The 24224-nt window shown below is 60.0% G+C and overlaps 14 protein-coding genes across 14 annotated transcripts; 9 read left to right on the top strand and 5 right to left on the bottom strand.

Moving 5' to 3' along the window:
- Positions 1-27: 27 nt before the first annotated feature.
- OT_ostta02g03900 (KOW) lies at positions 28-552 on the bottom strand (the record flags this gene model as incomplete). Its single annotated transcript, XM_022985135.1, has 1 exon — positions 28-552. One exon carries the CDS (start codon positions 550-552, stop codon positions 28-30), a length of 525 nt encoding a protein of 174 aa, XP_022840817.1.
- Positions 553-887: 335 nt separating this feature from the next.
- OT_ostta02g03890 (Quinonprotein alcohol dehydrogenase-like superfamily) lies at positions 888-3872 on the top strand (the record flags this gene model as incomplete). The annotated part of the gene is made up of 1 exon (XM_003075183.2): positions 888-3872. One exon carries the CDS (start codon positions 888-890, stop codon positions 3870-3872), a length of 2985 nt encoding a protein of 994 aa, XP_003075231.2.
- Positions 3873-4217: 345 nt separating this feature from the next.
- Positions 4218-5162, top strand: OT_ostta02g03880 (P-loop containing nucleoside triphosphate hydrolase; the record flags this gene model as incomplete). Its single annotated transcript, XM_003075182.2, has 1 exon — positions 4218-5162. The coding sequence occupies one exon, from the start codon at positions 4218-4220 to the stop codon at positions 5160-5162; it is 945 nt and encodes a 314-aa protein (XP_003075230.2).
- Positions 5163-5292: 130 nt separating this feature from the next.
- OT_ostta02g03870 (Domain of unknown function DUF89) lies at positions 5293-6441 on the bottom strand (the record flags this gene model as incomplete). The annotated part of the gene is made up of 1 exon (XM_022985134.1): positions 5293-6441. The coding sequence occupies one exon, from the start codon at positions 6439-6441 to the stop codon at positions 5293-5295; it is 1149 nt and encodes a 382-aa protein (XP_022840816.1).
- A 278-nt stretch (positions 6442-6719) lies between these two features.
- OT_ostta02g03860 (Photosystem I PsaE, reaction centre subunit IV) lies at positions 6720-7496 on the top strand (the record flags this gene model as incomplete). The annotated part of the gene is made up of 4 exons (XM_003075180.1): positions 6720-6763; positions 6964-7018; positions 7157-7201; positions 7335-7496. The coding sequence occupies 4 exons, from the start codon at positions 6720-6722 to the stop codon at positions 7494-7496; spliced, it is 306 nt and encodes a 101-aa protein (XP_003075228.1).
- Positions 7497-7803: 307 nt separating this feature from the next.
- OT_ostta02g03850 (unnamed product) lies at positions 7804-10515 on the top strand (the record flags this gene model as incomplete). The annotated part of the gene is made up of 1 exon (XM_022985133.1): positions 7804-10515. One exon carries the CDS (start codon positions 7804-7806, stop codon positions 10513-10515), a length of 2712 nt encoding a protein of 903 aa, XP_022840815.1.
- A 327-nt stretch (positions 10516-10842) lies between these two features.
- Positions 10843-15111, top strand: OT_ostta02g03840 (DNA-directed RNA polymerase III largest subunit; the record flags this gene model as incomplete). The annotated part of the gene is made up of 1 exon (XM_022985132.1): positions 10843-15111. The coding sequence occupies one exon, from the start codon at positions 10843-10845 to the stop codon at positions 15109-15111; it is 4269 nt and encodes a 1422-aa protein (XP_022840814.1).
- Positions 15112-15175: 64 nt separating this feature from the next.
- OT_ostta02g03830 (Peptidase M20, dimerisation domain) lies at positions 15176-16516 on the bottom strand (the record flags this gene model as incomplete). The annotated part of the gene is made up of 1 exon (XM_003075176.2): positions 15176-16516. The coding sequence occupies one exon, from the start codon at positions 16514-16516 to the stop codon at positions 15176-15178; it is 1341 nt and encodes a 446-aa protein (XP_003075224.2).
- Positions 16517-16685: 169 nt separating this feature from the next.
- On the bottom strand, positions 16686-18476 carry OT_ostta02g03820 (unnamed product; the record flags this gene model as incomplete). Its single annotated transcript, XM_022985131.1, has 1 exon — positions 16686-18476. One exon carries the CDS (start codon positions 18474-18476, stop codon positions 16686-16688), a length of 1791 nt encoding a protein of 596 aa, XP_022840813.1.
- A 282-nt stretch (positions 18477-18758) lies between these two features.
- OT_ostta02g03810 (Nucleic acid-binding, OB-fold) lies at positions 18759-19625 on the top strand (the record flags this gene model as incomplete). Its single annotated transcript, XM_022985129.1, has 3 exons — positions 18759-18959; positions 19103-19225; positions 19314-19625. The coding sequence occupies 3 exons, from the start codon at positions 18759-18761 to the stop codon at positions 19623-19625; spliced, it is 636 nt and encodes a 211-aa protein (XP_022840812.1).
- A 149-nt stretch (positions 19626-19774) lies between these two features.
- OT_ostta02g03800 (Myosin tail 2) lies at positions 19775-20446 on the top strand (the record flags this gene model as incomplete). Its single annotated transcript, XM_003075173.2, has 1 exon — positions 19775-20446. The coding sequence occupies one exon, from the start codon at positions 19775-19777 to the stop codon at positions 20444-20446; it is 672 nt and encodes a 223-aa protein (XP_003075221.2).
- Positions 20447-20503: 57 nt separating this feature from the next.
- OT_ostta02g03790 (Protein of unknown function DUF1754, eukaryotic) lies at positions 20504-20910 on the bottom strand (the record flags this gene model as incomplete). The annotated part of the gene is made up of 2 exons (XM_022985128.1): positions 20504-20707; positions 20764-20910. The coding sequence occupies 2 exons, from the start codon at positions 20908-20910 to the stop codon at positions 20504-20506; spliced, it is 351 nt and encodes a 116-aa protein (XP_022840811.1).
- A 420-nt stretch (positions 20911-21330) lies between these two features.
- OT_ostta02g03780 (Serine/threonine-protein kinase, active site) lies at positions 21331-22780 on the top strand (the record flags this gene model as incomplete). Its single annotated transcript, XM_022985127.1, has 3 exons — positions 21331-21427; positions 21594-21634; positions 21746-22780. 3 exons carry the CDS (start codon positions 21331-21333, stop codon positions 22778-22780), a joined length of 1173 nt encoding a protein of 390 aa, XP_022840810.1.
- Positions 22781-22956: 176 nt separating this feature from the next.
- OT_ostta02g03770 (SNF2-related) lies at positions 22957-24207 on the top strand (the record flags this gene model as incomplete). Its single annotated transcript, XM_003075170.2, has 1 exon — positions 22957-24207. One exon carries the CDS (start codon positions 22957-22959, stop codon positions 24205-24207), a length of 1251 nt encoding a protein of 416 aa, XP_003075218.2.
- Between the last annotated feature and the right edge of the window lie 17 nt (positions 24208-24224).

Below are 24224 nucleotides of genomic sequence, written 5' to 3'. Positions count from 1 at the left end.
AGTCAAAGTAAACGCCCTCGCCCGTCCTCACCCCCCCCCCGAGCGTCCTCGCAAGACATCCAACAACCCCGATCCACTCCTCGTCTCCCGCCTCGCCTCAGAAATCTTCGCATCCGCGGGTCCCACCCCACTCGCTCGCACCCCTCGTCCTTTCCCACCCGGAATCGGCACCACGCTCCCGCTCGCCCGCGCCCCGCGCGTCACCCGCACCTTGGTGCCGTCGTCTAAAAACATTCGACACACCCGCACCGCCGCCCCCGTCTCCGGATCCGCGATCGCGACGTTACTGTAATGCAACGGCGCCTCCACGCCCACGATCTCTCCCGGGCGTCCGTCTCGGCCTCGGACGTGGCGCTTCACCAGATTCGTCCCGGTGACCCACACGCGGGTATTTTCACGATCGACCCGCGCGATCGTCCCCGTCTGTCCCTTGTCCCGCCCCGCGCGCACGACCACGCGATCGCCGGCGTGGAGATTCCACGACGTCGGCGCGATGGCGTTTCGCAGCAACTTTTTCACCTTTCGCGCAGACTTACGAAACGCCGACGACATCGCGGGCGACGCGACGGGCGGCGCGCTCTGCGGCCGCGCCGCGGGCCGCACATCGTCCTCGGCGGCGCTCGACTACGGGACGTGTCGTCGTACAGAGACTTTAGGTTTACCATAAACCCTAAACCGTCGACATCACCACCGGACACGTGGTGATTTGCATCACCTTCACCACCGATCGACGGTGATTTCACCTTTCGAGCGCGCGCGAGCGGTGTCGAATAGGCTTAGGAGGTACCGGAATAGGGGTCAAGGTCGACCCCCGGGACTGCGCGTTTTGACGAGGACAGCCGCCTATCGATCGACGTGAGGTGCGCTCGGGGTCGACCGGTGACGCCATGGACGCGTCATCACTGTATGTCCTCGACATCGGTGACGAAATGTGCGCGTGCGTCCGCGGCGCGCGAGCGATGGGTCCGCGGCGCGCGCGCGGGGCGTCCGCGGTGGCGCGTGGGATCGCGCTCGCGGTCGTCGCGGTCGCGGTCGCGGCGCGATCGGTGGGCGCGACGACGGGGCGTCGGTCGTCGGCCGAACGGACGCTGGAACATCGTGGAAAACGAGACGTCGTCGTCGTCGTCTCGCTCGATGGCGTCGTGCGCGCGCTGGATTCGGGCACGGGTGATGTCGCGTGGTCGTTCGATAGCGGTGGTGCGCTCGCGGGGGCGTCGTGGGAGCGAGGTGGGGGAGGGGACGCGGATGCGGCGACGCGGCGCGCGGGCGCGGATTTCGTCGCTCGACGGGCGGGAGACGTCGATTCGGACGTCGAGCGCGGTCGTAGGAACGTTTTTCCGGGCGTTGACGGCGCGTTGTACGCCCACCACGTCGGACGAGAGGGTAAACACGTGGTGCGACGGTTGCCGGTGACGACTCGGGAGTTGGTGGATGCGAGTCCGAGCGCCACGGCGGACGGAGCGCTCGTGGTCGGGCGACGGTCGTCGACGATTTACGCCTTGAATCCGCGAACAGGAGGGGTAGTGCGCGTCGTGAACGTCGATGGATCGACGACGAGCGTGGACGCGGACGAGGTCGATGACGAGGGGGAGTTGATTTACGTCGGTCGCACCGAGTACGTGGTGCGAAGCGTCGACGCCGCGTCGGGGGCAGAGCGCTGGAACGTCACGCACGGCGAACTTAGAAGTTTAACCAGGGACTCGAGCACGGGGACGCTGAAGATTGGAACCGATCGCGCGCCGTCCTCGGGGTCGTTTGCGATCGGGCCGGGGAACACGGTGCGAAGCGTGGACGCGCGCACGGGTAAGACGAAGTGGACGCACACGCTCACGTCACTCCCGCTCGGGGTGAGTGACGCCAGTGGACACGTGGTCGTGGATAACATGGCGCAGATACACGGTGAGAGCGACGATAAGATCATCATCGGCGCGCACGAGGGTGGATTGTTCGCGCTTCCGTACACCGCGAGCGCCGCCGCCGGTTTGCCAGACGGCGGAGACGCTTCGAACGCTCTCGTGCCGACGAGCGGGCGAGAGTCGTTCGTGCGAATCGATGTCGAGAGCGATGCAGATGACTGGTCGTGCATTCCCGATGAATTAGTCAAGGCGACGCTCGATAAGACTTCGGGCCAGAGCCGAGTTCCGCGAAACGAGGCGACGCGCGCGGCGCTCAATGCTCTACTCGTGGGAGGCGTGTCCGTGATCGTAGTATTCTTCGCGAAGAGGAGCCAGGATAGTTCCACCGCGATTAGCGACGCACCATCGACCGGAGATGAGGTGGAACAGCTTTCGGCCGCGGCGAAGAAGCGAGCGAAGAAGCGTGCCAAGCAAGCAGAGGCTCGGGCGGCGGAGGAGGAGCTCAAGGCGAAAATTCTCGCGAGCGTGGAAGAAAAGACGCGTGAAGAGACGCGAATCGGGAGGTTGTTGATCGAACCCACCGTGTTGGGTTACGGGTCGTGCGGTACGATCGTTTTCGCCGGCGAGATGGATGGTCGCCGCGTCGCGGTGAAACGCTTGCTCGCTCAGTTCCACGAGCTCGCACGAAAAGAGCTTGACGCGCTCATCGCCTCGGATGAGCATCCAAACATTCTGAGATGTTTTGCTCTTGAGGAGGATGAAAACTTTGTGTACATGGCGCTTGAGCTCTGTGCGTCGTCCCTGGCGCATCTCGTCGATCCGGTGGACACGGGCGATAACGTGAACGTCTTGGACATCAAGTGCGTGAACGCCAAGACAAAGTACCCAACGCCGGAGTGCATGCGCATTATGTACGACGTCATCTCTGGTCTGGCGGCCCTCCACGAGCGAGGGATCGTGCATCGCGATCTGAAGCCGCAAAACGTGTTGATTACGGCTTCCGGACGAGGAAAAATTGCCGACATGGGTCTCGCGAAACGCGTGAACATCGCCGAAGGCACGTCGTTTGAGACGCACGTCGCCGGTGGACCCAATGCGAACAGTGTGGCAGGTACTTCTGGTTGGCAAGCTCCGGAGAGACTGTCACAAGGCCGACAGTCGCGATCCGTGGACGTGTTCAGTTTCGGTTGTTTGATGTACTACGCCCTCACCGGCGGGTCGCATCCGTTCGGATCCAAGCTCCAGCGCGACTCAAACGTCATGGCGAACAAATCCGACGTATCAAAGCTGACTTTTTTCCCCGAAGCACAGGCTTTGGTGAGATCGTGCATTGACGCCAATCCCTCAGTTAGGCCGTCCGCCAAGGATATTTTATCGCACCCTATTTGGTGGGACGCCGGGAAAAAGATTCAGTTCCTTATCGACGCCTCCGACCGAGTGGAGATGGAAGATCGCGTGAGCGATCGAACGCTCCTGAGAGAGCTCGAGAAGCGCGCCAAGGGCGCCATCGCGTGCGAAGACTGGACGAAGAAACTGGACCCGGCGTTGCTCGAAAACATGGGCCGCTACCGCGAGTACAACGGAGCGTCAGTGCGCGATCTCCTTCGCGTCATACGCAACAAAGCCAATCACTACCGCGAGCTTCCACCAAAACTTCAGCGTGCGCTCGGATCTTATCCCGATGGGCTCTGGCAATACCTCTCGATTCGATTTCCATCGCTCTTGCTCTGCGTGCGAGACTTCTTCGCTCCCACGGCGGAGAGCGAACCGACACTCGCCAAGTACTACGTCGACCACGCGTCGTCGCAACACTTCGCACCACCGCTCGGCACGCCGGAGCCCGTCTCTCACGCCCCCATGGTGGCTCCACAAATTTTCCCAGAGCGCCCCGGACGTGAACTCTGTGAGTTCTACATGAAAACCGGTCGGTGCAAGTTCGGCGCGTCGTGTAGGTTCCACCACCCGCGCGACGCCGGACACTGGGACGTCCCGCACCCCGCCTCTCGAGGCGCGTAGCGTCGCATTGTTAACCCTATTATTAGCCCTAGCAACCGTCGAAGCGTCCGATCGAGGCGCCTTCGATCGCGCGCGCCGTGAACTGTAACCAACTGTACCCTATCGCCCATCTGTCCGGTCGCGTCATCGCATCGTCCTCCGTCGCCCGCGCGCGCGCGTCGCACACCGCGCCGCGCGACGCCTCCGGCGCACCGAGCCCGAGATATCGCCCGTACGACCGACGCTCGACGTTACCGTCGCTCGCGCGGACGAGTGAGACAGAGCGTGCGCGTATCGCGATCGATCATTTTTGAAATCCACTCTGGATAGATCGCGACCGCACCGACGACGATCACAACGAGCGAGATGGCGTGCGCGCGAGCGAACGCGTTACACGTACGATGCCCGACGACGACGGGCGCGCGACGGGCGAGCGCGCGACGGGCGTCGCGCGCGGTGCGCGCGGAGGCGACGGGCGCGGGCGAACCGACGGGCGACGGCGACGCGCAGGTGATCGTCGTCACGAGTGGGAAGGGTGGCGTCGGTAAGACGACGTCGAGTGCGAATCTTGGGATGAGTATGGCGCGATTGGGCTATCGCGTCGCGCTGATCGACGCGGACATCGGACTGCGTAACTTGGATCTGTTGCTCGGGCTGGAGAACCGAGTGATGTACACGGCTATGGAGGTGTTGGAAGGCGAGTGCCGGATGGAACAGGCGCTGATTCGCGATAAGAGGTGGCGAACGCTGGCGCTGCTCCCGATCTCGAAGAACAGAGCGCGATACAACGTGACGAAGAGCAATATGAGTACGCTAATCAAGGTGCTGAAGGAGATGGAGTTCCAATACATCATCATCGATTGCCCGGCTGGGATTGACGTCGGGTTCATCAACGCCATCTCAGTTGCGGACAGCGCCATCATCGTGACAACGCCGGAAATCACCGCTATCCGAGACGCCGATCGAGTGGCTGGCCTTTTGGAGGCGAACGGCATATACGACGTCAAGCTACTGGTGAACCGCGTGCGAGCTGACATGATCAAGAAAAACGACATGATGAGCGTCAAGGATGTGCAAGAAATGCTCGGTGTGCCGCTCTTGGGCGCTATTCCTGAAGATACCGAGGTCATCGTGAGCACCAACAGAGGTGAGCCGCTGGTACTTAAGAAGAAGCTCACGCTCGCCGGCATCGCTTACGAGAACGCCGCTCGTCGCATATCTGGCAAGACGGACTATCTCATCGATCTGGACCGACCTAAGAAGGGCATTTTGCAGCGCGTGGGCGAATTCTTCGCAGGAGACGACGAATGATTGCGAATCTAATATCAAGGTATAACGTACAGTATCGCACCGTTTGCTCACATTACCTATCGCGTCGCCTTTCCCCGCATTACGCGTCGACGAATGCCTATGACGCTAAGTGCTATTTCTAACGCTCCTCTCACGTCGCGCCGCTCCCGACGTCGAATTTACATACGCAATCGTACAGATTACCCTTCAAAAGCGTGGCCACCTCTTCGTGTTTGATCATCGCCAGTTTCAGGCAGTCAATTGTAAACTGCGCAAATAGGTTGGTCTCGATCCCTCGCCCCATGCCCTCAAGCACAAGAAGATCCGCGTCCTTCGCCTCGGCGCAAATCTCGGGGGATAAATATCGTAAATCAATCACGGGCATGTCGCTTCCCGATGAAACGACGCGCAAGCGTCCCCTCGCGATCGCCTCGCATAACGTTTCGTCGTCTTGTTTGACGAGCAACGGAAAGACGTGCTCGCGTAGTTCGCGCGCCGTGATATCGTTTATCGACGGCGTCTCGTTCGCCGCGAGCACGACCTCGGTCCCTCGTCTCAAGAGCTCGCGAACGAACGGAATCATCCCTAGGCACACGTCCGCGCCGGCGTTATCAACGAACACGATGGCTTTTTTGTGCCGCACCTCACGAAAGCGCGCTCTCAAAGCGTCGAAGTCGTCCACGCACCACGGTCGCGGTCTGAGCGTCTCCACCGTCCTCGCGAAGTTTACCCCGCCGTTTTCGAACAATTCGGTACTTGCCGCGGCGCCGAGATCGAATATGTTCCCCGCGAACGCGCCTCGCACGAGCTCCAAGAGCCGCGCGTCGTCGTCCTCCACCGCGTCGCACCGGGCGAACACCCCTAACACCGCTCGCATCGCCGTCTCGTTCTCCTCTCGTTTCACCTGTTCAAAAACATCCGCAAACCCGTGCGAGCGTAGTAACCCATCCCGAGCTCGACACAGTTCGAGACAGTTCGCCCCTCGCCACGCCGCCGGCCACGCCGTCCCGCTCGCTTCTCGACACGCCTTCTCCGCCTCCGCGTCGTCTCCGAGCTCGACCGCTCGCAAGACATCCTCAAACGCCCTTCCAAACGCCCGCGCGCGCTCTTCTCGCTCCGCGTCGTCCGCGAACGCCCGCGTGTCCCCCAACGCTCGAACCTCGAACGATGTCGTCGAGCGCCTGAACACGTCCACCCACGCGCTCGCGCGCACCACCGCGTGCGCGCTGTCCCACGGCGCGAACGTGCACGGGTCGTATCCGTCGCGGAGGTGGGGCAGGGCCGTCGACGCGCCCGGCATCGCGTCGCGACGTCCGCGCGCGCGCGCCGCGCGCGTGGACGTGCTGGATAACACCGACGAGTCATAAAGGGCCATCGAGAGACTCCGAGTCCTCGATGGGGGTCCACGCGGTCGAGCGCCCGTTCGTTGTGCGTGAAAGGCGTACACGTGCCTGGAATACGATACACATATTCAATGTCGATCGAGCGGTATATATGCGAGCGCGTGGGACGCGCGCGCGTGGGACTCGCGCGCGCGACGACGCCGCACACACGCACGCGTCGCACTCGCGCATCACGATGTTCGCCTGCACGAAGGTTCAAGCCAACGTCTTCGCCGTCAAGTGCGTCGCGATCGCGAGCGTCGATCGCGCGGAGAAACGCGACGCGAGCGACGCGCACGGAGATACGGCTGGGAACATATCGCGATCGTGCCTCGACGACGGATCGGGATCGGCGATCGCGCGCTCGAGCGCGCGCGCGCTGCGTGTCATCGCGTCGCGGATCGATGACTGACTTTTATGTGCATTTTTCCATCGCGTAGGACGACGAAGACGGTTCGCCGATCGACGGTGACCCGCGCGGAGGGCGAAGCCGCGGTGCGTCGAGATACGCGCGATACGATGGGCTTGTGCGAGTGATTCAGCGCGTGTTTCGGGGAAATCGCGAGCGTGAACGAGTTGTTTCGGGTGAACTCGACTGACGATGAAACGTTCGGGATTTTTTCAACGACGCAGAAGCCGGCGGCGAAGCCTCAGGTCGGCCCGCCTCGCGGGACCATGGTGCGTGTGAGCGCGCGGGGTTGAAGACGTGCGGCGAACGAGCGCGCGCGCCCGCACAGTGGGAAGAGATCATCGTGCAGAGGCGACGTCGAAGGGTGAGAGACTGACGAGAGGGATGCGTTCAAAACTGTAGGTGAAGATCTTGCGCCCGGAATCTTACTGGTTCAACGACTACGGCAAGGTGATCTCCGTCGACCAAACCGGCGTGCGTTACCCGGTTGTCGTTCGCTTCGAAAAGGTCAACTATGCGGGTGTTTCCACGAACAACTACGCGCTTGATGAGGTTGAGTACTGAGCGGTGCGACGTGGGTGAAGCCGTGCGCCGAGGGTGGTGAAGCGATCGTGTCCGGCCTCGCGCCTGAGATGAGCGCTCGCTCGCCGCTCGAAAGCGCTGCGGCTGCAAGTAGTAGGAGACGAGGAGGTCAAAACATTAGCACAAGCACATACAGCTCACGGATCGCACGAATAGTAAGTTTATTTCAATGCGAATACCCGAAGATCCAGGCGAAACGCTCGACGCACTCGCAGACGATCCGCCCGAACACCCATCATCACCCTTTCGTCACGTCCTCACCGCGCGACGCGTCGCTCGTTCGGTCGTCATGTCGCGCGACGGCGAACGCGAGCGTTTACTCGCCGTTCCATCTACGTCGTCCGCTGTCGCGACGGACGACGAGCGATACAGAACGGACGCGAGCGCGAGCGCGAGCACGGACGAGTCGCTCGCGTCGTCCTGGTCCCTGCGCACGCGTCGATCGCGCTCGAGTCTCGCGCTCGCGGTGACGGCATCGATCATTTTCGCGATCGCGTGTGGCTTCGCGTCGCACGGGACGTCGAGTGCGCGTCGTGGGCGAGACGCCGCGCGCGTGACGGCGCTGGGTGTTGGCCCGGACGGCGACGCGGTTGACGTTTTAGACGTCGATGAGTTCGAGGCGATGGACGAGTACTTGGCGGATTTAGGGCTTCATGGGCACGGTCGACGTCGGGAGCGCGTGCGGGAACGGATGTTCGAGCGCGGGGACGGAGCAGCTAGCGCGTTTGCAGGTTGGATGGAGCGCGAAAGGGGCGAGGCGGAGGAAAAGGCGAGAGCGGTGATGCCGAACGATGACGTGGTGTGGATGGTACGAACGGCCGAGACGTGTAATGCGGCGATGGATTCCGAGGGGAAGTGGGTCCCACGCACGACGGAGGAGCGTCTGGACTTGGATTGGTTCCACACGTCCGCTGTGGAGCGCGTTAGAGAGCATGGCGAGCAAACGTCTTCGAGGCTGAGGCACTCGCCCGCGCACAGAGAAGGTATGAAGTTCAACGCGTGTCCAAATATAGTGCACGTGGGCGCGGAGTACACAAGCGACGCATGGCCGTCGCTCGTACGCCAGCTGGGTTATGCGCAAGGCTTACGCGGTGCAACTTCGTCCGCCGCGGAGACGTTGGAGCAGGTGAGCAAGAATCCACGCGGCCCAAATTTCGTTCTCGCGGGGCGTGACGTGCCGAGCTTTTCCGCGTTGATGCGTGTTTTTAACAACGTCAAAGGGCACGACGGGAGGACTTTGGCTCGTTCGCAATCAATGATGATGGTGGCAAGCGTGCGAGACCCGTTGGAGCGAGCGATCGAGGCGTATCTTCAATATGGCGTCGCTCAGCGCGGCTGGACGCCAACCGTTGAAAATTTCGATGCTTTCATGTTCGGTGAATACGGGCGTCCGGCGCACGTCATGAACATTCAGTTCAAAATACTTGCGGCGAATAAATTAGTGAATAGGACACTCAGCGCCAAATCAGAGTTAGGCAGAGACATTACAGACGAGGAGATCGTGAGCGTGTTGGATGCGTACGATATAGTTTCCACGCCTGAGTACGAGCTAGCGGCCCAGCTCTTCTTGAAGCACATGCTGTATCACGTTGTGTCGGTGAGACAGCTTTTGTCGGCGCCGGAAGTCGGCTATGCGAAACTCGACCCGTTCGGCTTCAAAAGATTTCGCGTCGACGACGTGGCAACCGTCTTGCCGAGGGCCATATTGGATCACATCAAGAATGCGACATTTGTGAAAAGGTTCAACAGACTGAATGCGTTGGATCGAAAACTTCATGAAGGCGCAAAGGCACGCTTGCTTCGAATGTGGAGCGAACACAGAGTTGTGGGTGATTACGTTGAGTGGCGCGATATCGTGCGACAGTGGGTCTTCCCGAGACTCGAACTCACAAGTGGGTATAGAAATGCGAGCGAACTATCGCACAGTAACCCGCGCGTGGCGAAGAACTGTCCCGTTCATGATGAAAAGAATTGTTCACTGGCGTTTGAACGTGACGCGCCCGCAATCCTGGACGATGAGAAGCTTCGACACGCGGATGAGGGCTGTCTGTTTGAGAATCAAGGCTGTTTCGCTCGCGAGATGAATAATCTCGGACTGGATCATTACAAGATTACTCGCGATGGGCGAGGGAAGACACGGTTGACGATGCAACATACCGAGCGCTTGTACGGGATCGAGCAAGTGGCAAAGTGTGCGGAAGAAGCGTTTGTGTCAAATATACGCTTCTGTCACGCAAACGAGTCGACATTTGGATCGGGAATCGTGGGTCCGACCATGGCGGCGATGTCTGACAGAGTCTACGTATTGTGTGCTGCGGGCTCGTGTGAAAACACGTGCTACCCTTCCATCTGGCGGGACAGGCTACGCGTTGTCGACGGCTCCAGGGTCGACACTTGTCTTAACCTAACGGATAAAGAGACGCATTTTCACCGTGCGACATTATCGCACGGCGCAATCGTTGCTCACGCGAGGCAGTCGAACCTGCCGCACGTCGCCATCGTGGAGGGAGACGCAAAGTTCGTTGATCCCACCGAATCCTCCTACGACGTCCAGCGGTCGATCACCTCCGTCCGTCGTCTTCTTCAAGAGACAAAAATGAGCGAAAGATCCGCGTTCACGATCATCCGCCTCGGCTACCGCGCGTGGGAGTTTGAGAGGGGCGCTGGAAAAACAGCGTGTCCACACGGTTGCGGTTGCCGCTTTTCACCCTCGGAGGGCAAAGCCGCCTACTGCGTCGTCACCCGCGCACAATGCGACCTCCGGGGTTCACACGCCTACATTATCGGTAGGGACGTGTACGACCTCATCCTCGAACCGGTGCTCGTGAAGCACCCTCGAGAATCCAGAGTGATCGACTTTAACGTCCTCCAGCGATTTCCGCAGCAAGTCGTCATGTCGCCCATGCTCGCCGTGCAGTCATCCGCCGTGGGCGACTTCTTGGGCGAGCGCGACCAGCTCACCGTGGCCGACGCCTTCACCCACACCTGCGCCGTGCGTTAATCCCCCGCGCGTCACCGATTGTAATCCTACCCCGCGCGTTCGCCGCCGTCATCCGTCCCCAGCCTCCGACGTCCCTCTCGCCCAACCGCCAACAACCCTCCGCCCTCGCAACCCTGTGGGCTCTCGCCGCCACCGCGCGACGTCACCACCGCGCGCTCGTCGCGGGCGACCGAGCGCGGAGGGCACGAACGCTCGCGCACGCGCGCGTCGTGCGTCGCTCCGCGTCGCCGTCGTCGTCGAGCGCGCGCGAAACGCGAGGCGCGCGCGAAACGCCGCCGCCGCCGCGCATCGCTCGACGTCTCGAAACGCGCGCCGACGCCGACGAAGATGCCGACGTTCCGAGACGATGTCCGACAGGAGGCGCCCGCGGACGCGGCGGCGATCGAGTTCACGAAGATCCCGTTCGCCCCGGCGTCGACGCCGCGGAAGATTCGATCGGTGAAGTTTTCGTTGATGTCGAGCTCGGAGATCGCGCGCGCGGGGGTGTTTCACGTGTTTGAACGGAATCTGTATCAGATGCCGCAGCGAACGCCGATGGTGAATGGAATATTGGATCCGAGGATGGGAACGACGGATAAGCGCGGGGGAGAGTGCGCGACGTGTCGAGGGAGCATGGTAGATTGCGCGGGACACTTTGGGTACATCAAGCTCGAGCTGCCGGTGTTTCACATCGGGTACTTTAAGAACATCATCAGCGTGTTGCAGTGCGTGTGCAAGGGATGCTCGAGGATTCTGTTGAACGAGGATGATCAAGCGACTTTTCTGAAGCGGTACAGAAATCCGAGGTTAGAGCTCACGCAGCGGCGGTTGCTGTACAAGAAGTTGACGGAGAAGTGCAAGAGGTGCCGAATTTGTCCACACTGCGGCGATTACAACGGGGTCACGAAGCGCGCCGGGCAGACGCTGAAGATTGTGCACGAGAAGTACAGTAAGAATCCAGCGTTGTTGGAGGAATTCTTGAAGGAGTTTGAGACGGCTCTGAAGTACAACGAACAGCTGCGGGCATCGCTGCCAAAGGTGCAGGACGACTTGAACCCAATTCGTGTACTCAGTATCTTACAGCGCATAACCGATCAAGACTGCGAGCTATTAGACATCGCTGATCGCCCGGAACACTTGCTTCTGACACATCTTCCCGTGCCTCCGTGCTGTATTCGACCGTCGGTTGAGATGGATGGCGTCTCTGGGTCAAATGAGGATGACATCACGATGAAACTGATTCAAATTATTGAAGTGAACAACGTTTTGAGGCAAGGTTTGGAGAAAGGTCTCACAATCAATAACCTCATGGAGAATTGGGACTTTTTGCAGATCCAGTGCGCGATGTACATCAACAGTGAGCTTCCAGGACTTTCGCTGCAATATCAAGGCCCGGGTAAACCGCTTCGCGGCTTTGTGCAGAGACTCAAGGGTAAGCAAGGTCGCTTCCGCGGTAACTTGAGCGGGAAACGTGTCGATTTCAGCGCGCGGACGGTGATTTCTCCCGATCCGAACCTTGGAATCGACGAGGTCGGTATTCCCATTTACATAGCGAAGACGATGACGTATCCTGAAGTCGTCAATAGGCACAACATCGCGATGTTACGAGAGCGCGTGCGGAACGGCATGGCGGAGCATCCTGGCGCAAACTTCGTGAAGTTTGCATCCGGCGGTATGCAGTATCTCAAGTATGGTGATCGACGAAAGATTGCTAGCGAGTTACGTTTCGGAGACATCGTGGAGAGACATTTACACGATGGTGATATTCTGTTGTTCAATCGTCAGCCGAGTTTGCACAAGATGTCCATCATGGCGCATAAGGCTCGCGTGATGCCCTGTAGGACGCTTAGACTGAACGAGTGCGTGTGTACGCCGTACAACGCCGATTTCGACGGTGACGAGATGAACATTCACTGTCCACAAACCGAAGAAGCGCGCGCCGAAGCGATGCAGCTCATGGGCGTGCATCACAACCTCTGCACGCCCAAGAACGGCGAGATTCTCGTCGCCGCGACTCAAGACTTTTTGACCGCTGCGTTCTTGCTCACGGCCAAGGATGTGTTCTTCGATCGCTCTCAAGTCGGGCAGCTTGTAGCTTACATGGGTGACGCTCTCCTTTCCGTCGACCTGCCGACGCCAGCCATCGTGAAGCCGATCGAGATGTGGACAGGCAAGCAGATCTTTGGTATGCTCATTCGTCCGAAGGCATCTGATCAAATTTTCGTCAATCTCGAGGTTGCCGAAAAACTGTACAACAAGAAGGACAAAACGATGTGCCCGGACGATGGTTATGTCTGCATCCAGAATAGTGAGATCATGGCGGGACGACTTGGCAAGGCTACGTTAGGAAGCGGAAACAAAAATGGGTTGTTTTACGTGCTCAACATAGAGTACGGACCAGTTGCGGCGGCCGATGCGATGAATAGGCTCGCCAAGCTCAGCGCGAGATGGTTGGGAACACGCGGTTTCAGCATCGGCATTGACGACGTCTCACCAGCGGCCGAGTTGGAAGCTGAGAAACAACGACGCATCGAAGATGGATACGCAACGTGCGACCAACGCATTGCATCGTACGAGAAAGGCACTCTGCCGCTGCAAGCAGGTTGCAATGCAGAAGAAACGCTGGAAGCGGAGGTTTTGGGTGTGCTGTCGTCTGTGCGTGAAGCGGCGGGTAATGCGTGCTTACAGGCGTTGCCTCGACACAACGCTCCACTCATCATGGCACTCTGTGGTAGTAAGGGTAGCACTATCAACATCTCTCAGATGGTTGCGTGCGTCGGTCAGCAGGCTGTGAGTGGTTCTCGTCCGCCGGATGGGTTTGCACACCGCTCTCTTCCTCATTTTAAACGTGGGGAGAAGACGCCGGCGGCTAAGGGTTTCGTTGCGAACTCCTTCTACTCCGGCATGCGCCCAACGGAGTTCTTCTTTCACACCATGGCCGGTCGTGAGGGTCTTGTTGATACGGCTGTGAAGACAGCAGAGACTGGTTACATGTCTCGTCGTTTAATGAAGGCGTTGGAGGATCTGTCGCTTTCGTATGACGGCACCGTACGAAACTCCATGGGAGGCATCGTCCAGTTACGTTATGGCGACGACGGTATGGAGCCTACACTCATGGAGAGCGAGAATGCGCAACCCATCGAGTTCAAGCGATGTCTGATGAACGTCAAAGGTTTGCATCCCGCTCGAGGCGAGGCGCCTGTGACGAAAGCTGTACTGCACGCCGCGTTGGCAAAGTTCAAGAAAGAAAACAAACTGTTGAATACTGGCGACGAAGCCGACGGGCAAGAGCTCGTTTACGGCGGAGGAATCTCCGAGTTATTCTTCCGTCAAATGAGTGAGTTTATCACTTCGGAGATAGAATCGCCTTCAGATGGCGGTGCTGTTATTTCTGAGTCTCAGCTGAATACGTTTTTGGATGTGTGCATGCAGAAGTACAATGCGAAGCGCATCGAACCCGGGACCGCTGTCGGCGCTGTCGGCGCTCAATCCATCGGTGAACCGGGTACGCAGATGACGCTCAAGACGTTCCACTTTGCTGGAGTTGCTTCGATGAACATCACTCTCGGCGTTCCGCGCATCAAGGAAATCATCAACGCTTCAAAGAGCATAAGTACTCCGATCATCTCTGCATCGCTCATGAGCGATCGAGATGTAAAAGCTGCGCGCGTCGTCAAGGGACGAGTCGAAAAGACAACTCTGGGCGAGATTTGCTCGGACGCGGGCATCGTCGTTCGATCACACGAAGTGTACCTGGAGCTCGTGTTGGACTTGGAAGCCATAAACCAGCTGCAGCTTGACGTCACCATACACACCGCTCGAACCGCCGTGCTTGCGGCGCCAAAGCTCAAGCTGAAACCGCAGCACGTTTTAATTGCGGGACCCAACGTCTTACACGTGTTGCCGACTGAAGAATCTCTTGTCGAAGGAAAAGCTTTGTTCGCGCTGCAACATATGCGGCTCGCCATCCCAGGAGTCATCGTTCAAGGTATTCCCTCCGTCGGTCGTGCGGTCATCAACGACAAGGGTGATGGCACTTACAACCTTCTCGTGGAAGGTATCAACTTGCAAGCTGTTATGGGCATCGATGGCGTCAAGGGCATCGAAACGACGACGAACAATGTGATGGAGTGCGAGCGCACATTGGGCATTGAAGCTGCTCGAGCGTGCATCATCAAGGAAATCGATGACACGATGAGAGCTCACGGCATGTCGATCGATAACCGTCACTCAATGCTCCTCGCAGATGTGATGACGTACAAGGGTGAAGTGCTTGGGATCACTCGATTCGGTATGGCGAAGATGAAGGACTCTGTTCTAATGCTCGCCTCGTTCGAGAAGACGACGGATCACCTCTTTGACGCCGCGTTACACGGCCGCACTGATTACATCGACGGTGTCTCCGAGTGTATTATTATGGGAATTCCGATGCCGATCGGTACAGGCATGTTCCGTTTGCAGCATCGCGCGATGAAGCTTGAGGTGGACATCGACATGGAAAGGGAGGATGGTACTGAAAAGCTCATCACGACTGTCGTGCCAGAAGAGCTTGAAGAGTTGCCAAAGAGACCACCCTTGCTATTGCAAGGTGGATACTGCCGCCCCATCGAGGCGTAAATCACTTAGATGTTTAGCACATAGTAGAAAGGACGATGAAATGAATTTTTTACATGGTCTGCGATCATCCAAATTTGGCAATTGTTCGCCCTAAAATTTTTGCGGCATCCTTCATGTCAGCCAACGAGCAGTACTCATCGTCCGCGTGGTACGTGCTCATGAGACCGAAACCGATGAGTTGGATGTCAAATCCGTTTTGTTGCATCTCCGCGACGAGAGGCAGAGAGCCGGTGAGCGAATACGGTTCGGCGACACCCTTGACGTCCTTGATGACTTCGCACAGCGTCTTGAGCGCCGGGGACTCCAAATCGCATGCGATACCAGTGAGCAAGTGCTCGCCCCAGGTGAGCTCGATCGAGCCCTTAAGTATGCCACCCTTACCGTCCGGGATCACGAACTTGCTGAACTCACCTCTCGTTGGAAGAGACTCGATATCTGCGTTGATTGCCGCGACCTCCTTTTCAATGCACGCCTTGACGTCCGCCACCGGATAGAAGGGCGTCAAACGAATATCTCCCGAGATTGTCGCGTCCGGAGGAATCTGATTCAATCCGCCCGGTGCGCATGCGATCTGTGTTGGCTTCATGGTCGAGCTTGTAATGAACTTATAATCCCGCTCTTCCTGACACGCGGGGAACTCGGAGTAGAATTTTGCCTGCAAACGATCGATCACAGCCATCCCCATCTCGATCGCGTTGATTCCCTTATGCGGCAGACCAGAGTGGAATCTATGTCCCTGTGCCCTGAGCGACCATGTAATGGCGCCCGCGGTGCCGATGCACGGCTGACTGTCCGCGCAGTCGACCCAGATAACCGGACCGGGCTTGCAGTGCTCGAGCTTCCCGTTCGCCACCAATCCGTCCACCCCAATCCCCGGCCCGTTCGCTTCCTCGCTCGCGATGAATACACACGTTAGTGCAGTGTCCAAATCGGGTTTTAACTCCGCCAACTGCGCGAAAACCGTCGTCATGAGCGCCACGTGTCCGAGGCAGTCCGTCGTCCCGCGTCCGTACAGTTTATCGCCGTCGATCGTCAGCTTGAACGGATCGACGCTCCACGCCTCGGGATTTGCCGGTACGACGTCCAGATGCGATCCAGCGAACGTCAACACCTTATCTGAGCTCGCGTTCGCCCCTGTCGCCGGCAATTTAATAATCACGTTTCCGCGTCCCTCCGCGTACGTCACGTGTTCCACCTCCAACACGCCCCCGTTCTCCGTTCTGTACGGCTTGAGCGTCTCCAGCACGTGCTTCACCGCGTTGTCTTCCCTCGGGACGTGCGCGGTTCCCACGCCGGTATTCTGTAACGTTTTAGACTCACCGATCAAGTTTCCTAGAAGGTGCAAAAACTTTTCTTCATCGAGCTCCAACGCGTTGAGGGCATCGATCGCGGACGCGGCCGGCATGACGTCGGCACGTCTAGGTGCAGTGCGGACTTGGGCTTTCGGCGCGCGTCTCGCGTTCGCGGCGTGCCAGACGGGGGAGTGAGCGACGCGCGGGCGAGCGGCGACGAGCATAGACGAGTGAGGCGCGCGAGGGTGAGACGCTGATGTCTATGTCGATCGGATGCACGACTCACAACTCATACACCGAATCCTTCGCGTTCGCCATGTTTTCTCGGCACACGTGGGCGAGGCGCTCGTATCGCGTCCTCATGGCGTAGAGCTTGGTGCGGAGCGCGCTGAGCGAGCGCCGGCCCGACCTGGCAACCTTTCGTTGGAGGAAGCGCGTGAAGAGGAGCAGGCCGCCGTCGACGCGCGATTCTTCGGCTTCAATGACGACGCCACCTCGTAAGACGACGTCCACGAGGTCCATAGTGGCCGCGATGATATAGATCTCTTGCGCCGGCGTCTCGTCGTTGACGCGCACATCGCACAGGTGCATGGACGCCTCGCTCCGGCGAAGCATTATCGATGACTCGTCGTCGCGCGCAAGCTGAGTGACGAGCTTATTCTTCTCCGCACTCGTGATCTTCTTCGGTTTCTCGCTCGCGGGAAGTGGCAGAAGATGTCGAACGCAGGCGACGCCGGCGGCGGCGAGCGCCGCTCTAAGATCCTTCTCTCGCAAAGTCATACCCGGCAACCATCGAACGAGGCGCATGCACATGGCAACGTTCTCGAACTCCGTTCCTGACGCGGTGGACTCTTCCACAACTACGTCGAGGAGGTATCTAATCGCCTTAACCTTGAAGCTGTCCCACGATTTCTTTGGAACGCTCGCGACGAGCGCGGACGTCGCGCGTCTAAGGACGACGTCCAACGCGATTGCGCGCGAGTCCAACTCGATCCCGGCGTACATTTGTAAGATTCTCGCATATCCATCGATGTTCGCAAAGGCCTCGACGTTGCGAGCGAACGCATTGTCACAAAACGCCGTCACAATTTCGAGAGTGACGAAGAGTTCGTGGCGAAGTAATCGTCGCCGCGCGGTCGCAATCGCCTTGCTTGCTTGACCCGCCGCTGCGGGTAACGACGCGCGCCGTATCTGCAAGTAATCGCGCACACCGAGCGTTCGCAAGACGTCGCACACGGCGCTCGCGTATAGTTCCCACGGTGGTACCTCGCATTTTTGCCCATCGACGTCCGTCGACGCGTCCTTCCGGTGGTAATCGAATCGCGGCCCTCGCCCGTCATCGACCGATCCCCACATCCCCTCGAACCCGAGGGTGACTAAAAGTGCATCCCGAGCGCCAAAGCTCAGATCGGCGCACCCGCACGAAGTGGCGACGTCCCACAGCCACTCCATTGTCGCCTCATCGCATCGCTCGCTCGGCGCTGTCGCCCACCTCTCCGGCAACCATCGCTCCAAGAGCAATGCGCGCCACATCTCCTCCTCACTCACCGATGGCGCGAGCTCCTTTGCTCGTTTCACGATCGCGCGAAGCGGTTTCGACGCGCACGTCGTCATCCGCGCGTCGCTCGCGCGGACGCCATCTCGTCTGTCCGTAAACGCGACGTCGCCCAAAGTCTCAACAATCTCCCTGAGCTTGAATCCCTCACCGAGCGCGGCCAAGACCTCGTCTTCTTCATCCATCGCCCGCATCACGTCCGCGTCGTCTCTCTCCGCCTTTTTTCGCACCGCCTCTTCCTCTTCTTTCCGTCTCCGCTCGAGCGCCGCGTCGTCCGCTCGTCGCCGCTCCAACGTCGCGTCATCCCTCGCCGTCGCCCGCTCCAAATCCTCGCGCTCTCGAAGCAACCACTCTACCGACCCCTTCTTCACCGCGGACCCACCGCCGGGGCCGTCGGACGATTTCCTTCGCTTCGGCGTCGGTCGTCCGCGCGCGCTCGACGCCAACCCCCTCGACCGCATCTCCGCCCTGAACCCGAACACGTCCTCCTCGTCATCGTTCGACGCGTCCACGCGCATCGTCTCTCGCGCCCTCGACCCCGCGCGCGCCGTCCGTCCTCGCGCGACGCGCGTCGCGCGCCCATCGCGCGTTGTCCCGTTCATCACGCGCTCGACCGTCGTTTCCTCCTCCGTCGACGATCCACTCGACGCGCGCTCGCGCGTGAATCGTCGTCGATTTACCCCCACCCCATCGCCGCGCTCGGACGACCCGGACGACGTCGCGGGCGAGCGCGCGCGCGTCGATGCCATCGACCGCGACCGCGCGCGTCACGAGCTGACGCGGCGCATCGACCACGGACCATGGCGCAGACCGCGGTCGCGCGCGCGATCGCGCGCGCGTGGTCGAGACAATTATCCCCGCGCGCGCCGAGCGCGCGGCGTCGCGCGTCGACGATCGCGGCGGACGGGAAGGCGGCGGAGGTGGGACCGCTGGAGGAGCGCGTGGATTTGCGAGTCGGGCGCGTGCTGCGCGCGTCGAGGCACGAGGAGGCGGAGAAACTGGTGCGTCGGGGGGTGGGAATTACGTTCGTTCGCTCGAATCGCGCGCGATCGTTTCTCCGGGGGGCGGGGGAGACGAAGGTGCTGGAGAGATGGGAGGCGCGGATGGGGACGGGGACTGACGCGAGACGCGATTCGACGCGCAGTACATCGAATCCATCGACGTGGGTGAACCGGAGGGTCCAAGACAGATCTTGAGTGGTTTGGTGCCGTACATGAGCGCGGAGGACATCGAGGGGAAGCTGGTGATCGTGTTCGCGAATCTCAAGGTGCGTCGGGCGAAGCGACGGCGCGGCTCCGCGCGCGCGATGGGAGCGATGGACTGACGAGAAACGCGTTTGTAACGTCGATGCGCAGCCGCGTAAACTCGCGGGGATGCCGTCGAACGGGATGATTCTCGCCGCGTCCGATGCGTCGCACGAAAAGGTGGAGCTCCTTGTCGCTCCGGAGGGCGCCGTCGTCGGCGAACGCGTTCGATTCGGCGCGTCCGACGAGCCTCAATCCGAGCCTCAGACCCCGAACCAGATTCAAAAGAAGAAGACGTGGGAAGAGTTACAACCGCTTCTCGTCACCGACGCCTCGTGCGTCGCGACGTACAAGGGAGCGCCGATGATGACGTCCGCCGGTCCCGTGAAGTGCGCCTCGCTCGTCGACGCCTCCATTGGATAATCACTCCATCGCTCGCCCGCACGCGCGTTGATTTCTAAGACAGCACGCACCACCGTGTGTGTCATTTATTATTCGTTTCAATTCCATCCCGACTCTGCGTCGCCGCGCGCGCTCTCCTCCGCCACGGCCGCATTTCTCGACGCCGTGTCATGTCCATCGACCACCCGTCCGATTCGGTGTTGCGACCGTTCCTCGGCGTCAAGGAGCGCAGACGCTCGTCCTTCGCCAAGCGCGCGCTCGGGGATGATTTGGGCGTGGCGAAGGATGCGCACTTTGCAAAGGCTTTGAGTAAACACGGCGTCACCGAGGTCGTCTTCAGCGCGCGCGCGCTGAAGCTCAACCATCGAGACGAGCTAAAACATCGCATATTAGTCGTCTCCGACGTCGGTGTCGTGCTCTTGGACGAGATATCGAAGCGGGTGCGGAGAAAGTTTGCTTGGAAGGATGTGAGCGAGGTGCGCCTGAGCGTGCACGCGGACGACTTCTTCGCGTTGATCGCCCCGGACGAGTACGACGTGTTGTTGGCGTGTAATCGGAAGACGGAAGCGATCGTGGCGATGCGGAAGATGTGGAAGCGAGACGTGACGCGTAGGGGGGGAATGGACGCGCGCGGCGGCGGCGGCGAGACAGAGTTGAGAGTGACGGCGAGCGAGCGGTTCACGTACATGGCGAGCGCTCTGCGCGAGCGCAGGGTGGAGTTCACCCGGGTGGACGGAGGTGATGTGGACATCGACGTCGTCGACGTCGACGATGCGCGCGACGAGGATGAACGAGGCGACGACGGCCGAGCGCGTCTACGTCCGAGCGACGACATCGTGTAACAACAGGTTGTATTCTCGCAACGCTACCCGATCGCGATTCGCCCCCCTCCGCGACGCTCACCCCGGTCCAATCTTTGGCAAATCGTGATGCTCCGACATCTTGCTCAATTTTTCGTTAAACTCTCGCACCTTGTCCTTGTGCGATTTACTCGCCAACTCTCGCACGAGCCGCGCCTCGTGTTGCTTCCTGTACGCCTCCTCGTACGCCTTCTCCGCCTCGGTCCGTCGATCGCCCACGTCGCCCGTCCCTCGTTCGTCACCCTGCGTCGTCGTCGTCGTCGTCAGTCGTCGTCATCGTCGTCCACGCGTCGTCGCACCTCGGTCGTCGTCGCCGTCGCCGTCTTCTTCGCCCTCTTCTTCGCCCGCTTCGACGTCGTCCCGCCCTCCGTGGACGTCGAAGCGCCCGCGCGTTTCAGTCGCAGCTTCCCGCGCGCGACCGCGTCGTACGCGCGGGCGTCGGACATGAAGGCGTCGCGCGGTGACCGCTCGACGTCGCCGCGCCACCGCGGTAACGACCGACACGTCCTTCCAAATGTCCGAACACTCGTTTTGGAGCCATCGTATGCCCATGAAGCGTTCGTTTATCACATCTCCAACCTCCGAGCGCGCGCGCGCGAGTGAAGATCGCGCACACGCGCGCGCGCGACCGCGTTCGTGCCCTCGCGCGTCGCACCGCGCGATACGTACGTTTTCGCGCGTCAAAATCGTCCCGGGCGCGGACGGGAACGACGGTCGGCGGCGGACGGTGGAGGCGGGAAGGAGGAATCCCGCGTCGATCGCGGCGAGCGGGTGATTCGCGCGCGTCGACGGCCGAGGCGCGCGTCGCGAGGCGCGATCGCGAGCGCGAGAGACGCGGGAGAATATCGTCGAGACGGTGAGGGACGATGAGCGCGTCGAACGGTGGACTCGAGCTCAGGGTTGGGAATAAGTACAGGCTCGGTCGGAAGATTGGGAGTGGGAGCTTTGGGGACATTTACCTAGGTGCGTAGGCGCGAAGGGTTCGGTGGTTTCATCGCTCGGTGGTTCGTCGTCACGCGCGGGTGGATCGATTTATGGAAGGAGACGATGTCGTGTGGGCGCGGGCGCGAATGCGCGTGGAGTGCGGTGGACGACGTGACTGACGCGAACTCGGTTTCTCGCGCGCCAGGGACGCACATCAAGACGAATGAGGAGGTCGGGATCAAGCTGGTGCGTGACGAAAGATGCGCGCGAACGATGCGACGCGAACGACGTGGTGTGGAACTTGATGTTGGCACGCGACAGATGACTGATGGCGTCTGATTCTTTCGCCGCGAACAGGAAAGCTGCAAGACAAAGCATCCGCAGTTGCTCTACGAGACCCGGTTGTACAAAATTTTACAGGGAGGCACGGGGGTGCCGAACGTGCGGTGGTACGGAATCGAAGGCGATTACAACATCATGGTGATGGACTTGCTCGGTCCGAGCTTGGAGGATCTGTTCAACTTTTGTAACCGGAAGTTGAGCCTGAAGACGGTGCTGATGCTGGCGGATCAGCTCGTGTCCCGGATAGAGTACGTGCACAGTAAGAGCTTCATCCATCGCGACATCAAGCCTGATAACTTCTTGATGGGGCTGGGTAAGCGCGCGAATCAGGTGAACATCATCGATTTCGGTCTGGCCAAAAAGTACAGAGATCCCAAGACCCACTTGCACATCCCTTACAGAGAGAACAAAAATTTGACGGGAACGGCGAGATACGCGAGTATCAACACGCACGTTGGCATCGAGCAGTCCAGGAGAGACGACCTCGAATCTCTCGGGTACGTGCTCATCTACTTCTTGCGGGGATCATTGCCGTGGCAAGGATTGAAGGCGGCGACGAAGAAGCAAAAGTACGAGAAGATTAGTGAGAAGAAGATGACGACGCCCATCGAAGTGCTGTGCAAGGGGTTCCCACCCGAGTTCGTGACGTACTTCCAAGTCGTGAGATCTTTGCGTTTCTCAGACAAGCCCGATTACTCTTACCTCAGAAAGTTGTTCCGCGATTTGTTTATTCGCGAGGGATACCAGTACGATTACGTGTTCGATTGGACGATCCTTAAGTATCAACAGACGCAAGCGTTGACTCGTCCGACCGCGGGCCTCGGGGGGCAGGCGCAAGCTGGAACGAGTGGAGATCAAGGCGATCAGAGAGATACGCTTCGTCGTCAGACGACATTAGAGCGTCAATCGAGTGCGACACGCGCGGCCGGAGGGAAGGAAGTTCTCGCGACGGAACGATCTTCATCCTTCGCTCGCGCGTACGAGCGCCAGCGATCGAGCTCTCGACCGCTGACAAGTCGAGACGACGACGGAGGTCGAGCGTACCAATAAAAGTGCTGAATTTCTCACACACACTGTAGTCTGCAAGGAAAAATAGAGATACGAATCATTCGCCCGCGCTCGTCGACTCGAACGACTGTTCATCGTTTCGCCTCGCCGACGGTTACGTCGTCCCAGCGCGCCGCGCGCCGCCGCACCGCACCCCATCGTCCGACGCGCCGTCTTCGATGTCTCACGATCGTCGAACGTTCACATCCATCCTTTTCGACTCCCCGGACGCGGACGACGCTCCCGGGACGTCGCTCGAGGCGTCGACGATGAACACCGTTGGGCGCTCGATGGCTCGACACGTCACCAAAACCTCCTTCGCCGCACGAGCGAGCGAGGCCGAGGCGCGCGCGCGCGCGGTCGAGCGCGATGCGTTCGAGCTCGCGGGCGTCTCGCGCGCGCGCGCGGATGCGCGAGGGAGGGAGCGCGGGTCGATGGGGACGACGTCAAAGCGGGCGGGCGCGACGCCGCCGACGGACTCGGCGCGCGAGACGGAGAGACATCGGGAGATCGTTCGTTGGATGCACGCGAGCGTCGAGCGTGGCGCGAGAGGGTGCGTGATCGGTGACGAGGCGGAGACGGAGCCGATACGGGCGGCGTGCGCGTTCGCGAGCGAGATGTCGGCCAGACGGCGGAGCGGGACGACGAGCGCGGTTTTGGTGCTGTGCGCGCCGAACGCGGTGATGGCGTGGACGGAGACGCTGAAGATGTTTGGCGTGGGCTCCGTGGCGTTGGTGAAGAACGGGGAGCAAGCGAGGATTGCATTTGAGAGGATCGAAGCCGGCGCGGCGGCGGCGGCGGTGATGTCGCACGACGTGTACAGAAACGTCGTCGAAAAGGCGATGGATGTGGATTGGATCGTGTGTGTGTACGATGAGGTGCACAGATTAAAGTCGGAGAAGACAAAAGGGTACGAGGCCGCGCGTTTGCTACACGAGAAGGTATACCGCGTCGGATTGTCGGACCAGCTGTTCTCCAACTGCGACTCGAACGATTTGTGGGCAGTGCTGAACTGGATCGCGCCGTGGCAACTCGGCGATCGCAGTCTGTATAACTCGTACTTCGTCAAGCCCATCAGCGAAGGACACAAGGGGAAGCACTCTGATCTCGCGACGCAGCGAACTCGCGAGCTACACGCTCGATTGAGCACGATGATCACTCCCGGAATCGGCGAGGCGGCGCTGTACCAGCAATACGTCCCCGAGATTACTGGCACGAAAGACGACGTGTCCACTGCGAAAAGAGCGCTCGAGGCGTTGGCGAAATTTGAGAATCTAACGGTGCCCGAGATGGCGAAGAAATTGCTCAGAATGGACAGGAAGGCGCGAGACGCCTTGCGGCTCCGAGTCGTCGCGAGCGAAACTCTCGTCGGCTCCTTTGGAGTAGTCCTAGAGCAATGGCGCAAAGAGATGGAAATGACGAATGATTGATGGATAGCTATAGCAAA

Source organism: Ostreococcus tauri (genome assembly GCF_000214015.3).
Source record: "Ostreococcus tauri WGS project CAID00000000 data, contig chromosome 02, whole genome shotgun sequence".
NCBI lineage: Eukaryota > Viridiplantae > Chlorophyta > Mamiellophyceae > Mamiellales > Bathycoccaceae > Ostreococcus > Ostreococcus tauri.
This window is presented reverse-complemented; position numbering and strand designations above follow the sequence as displayed.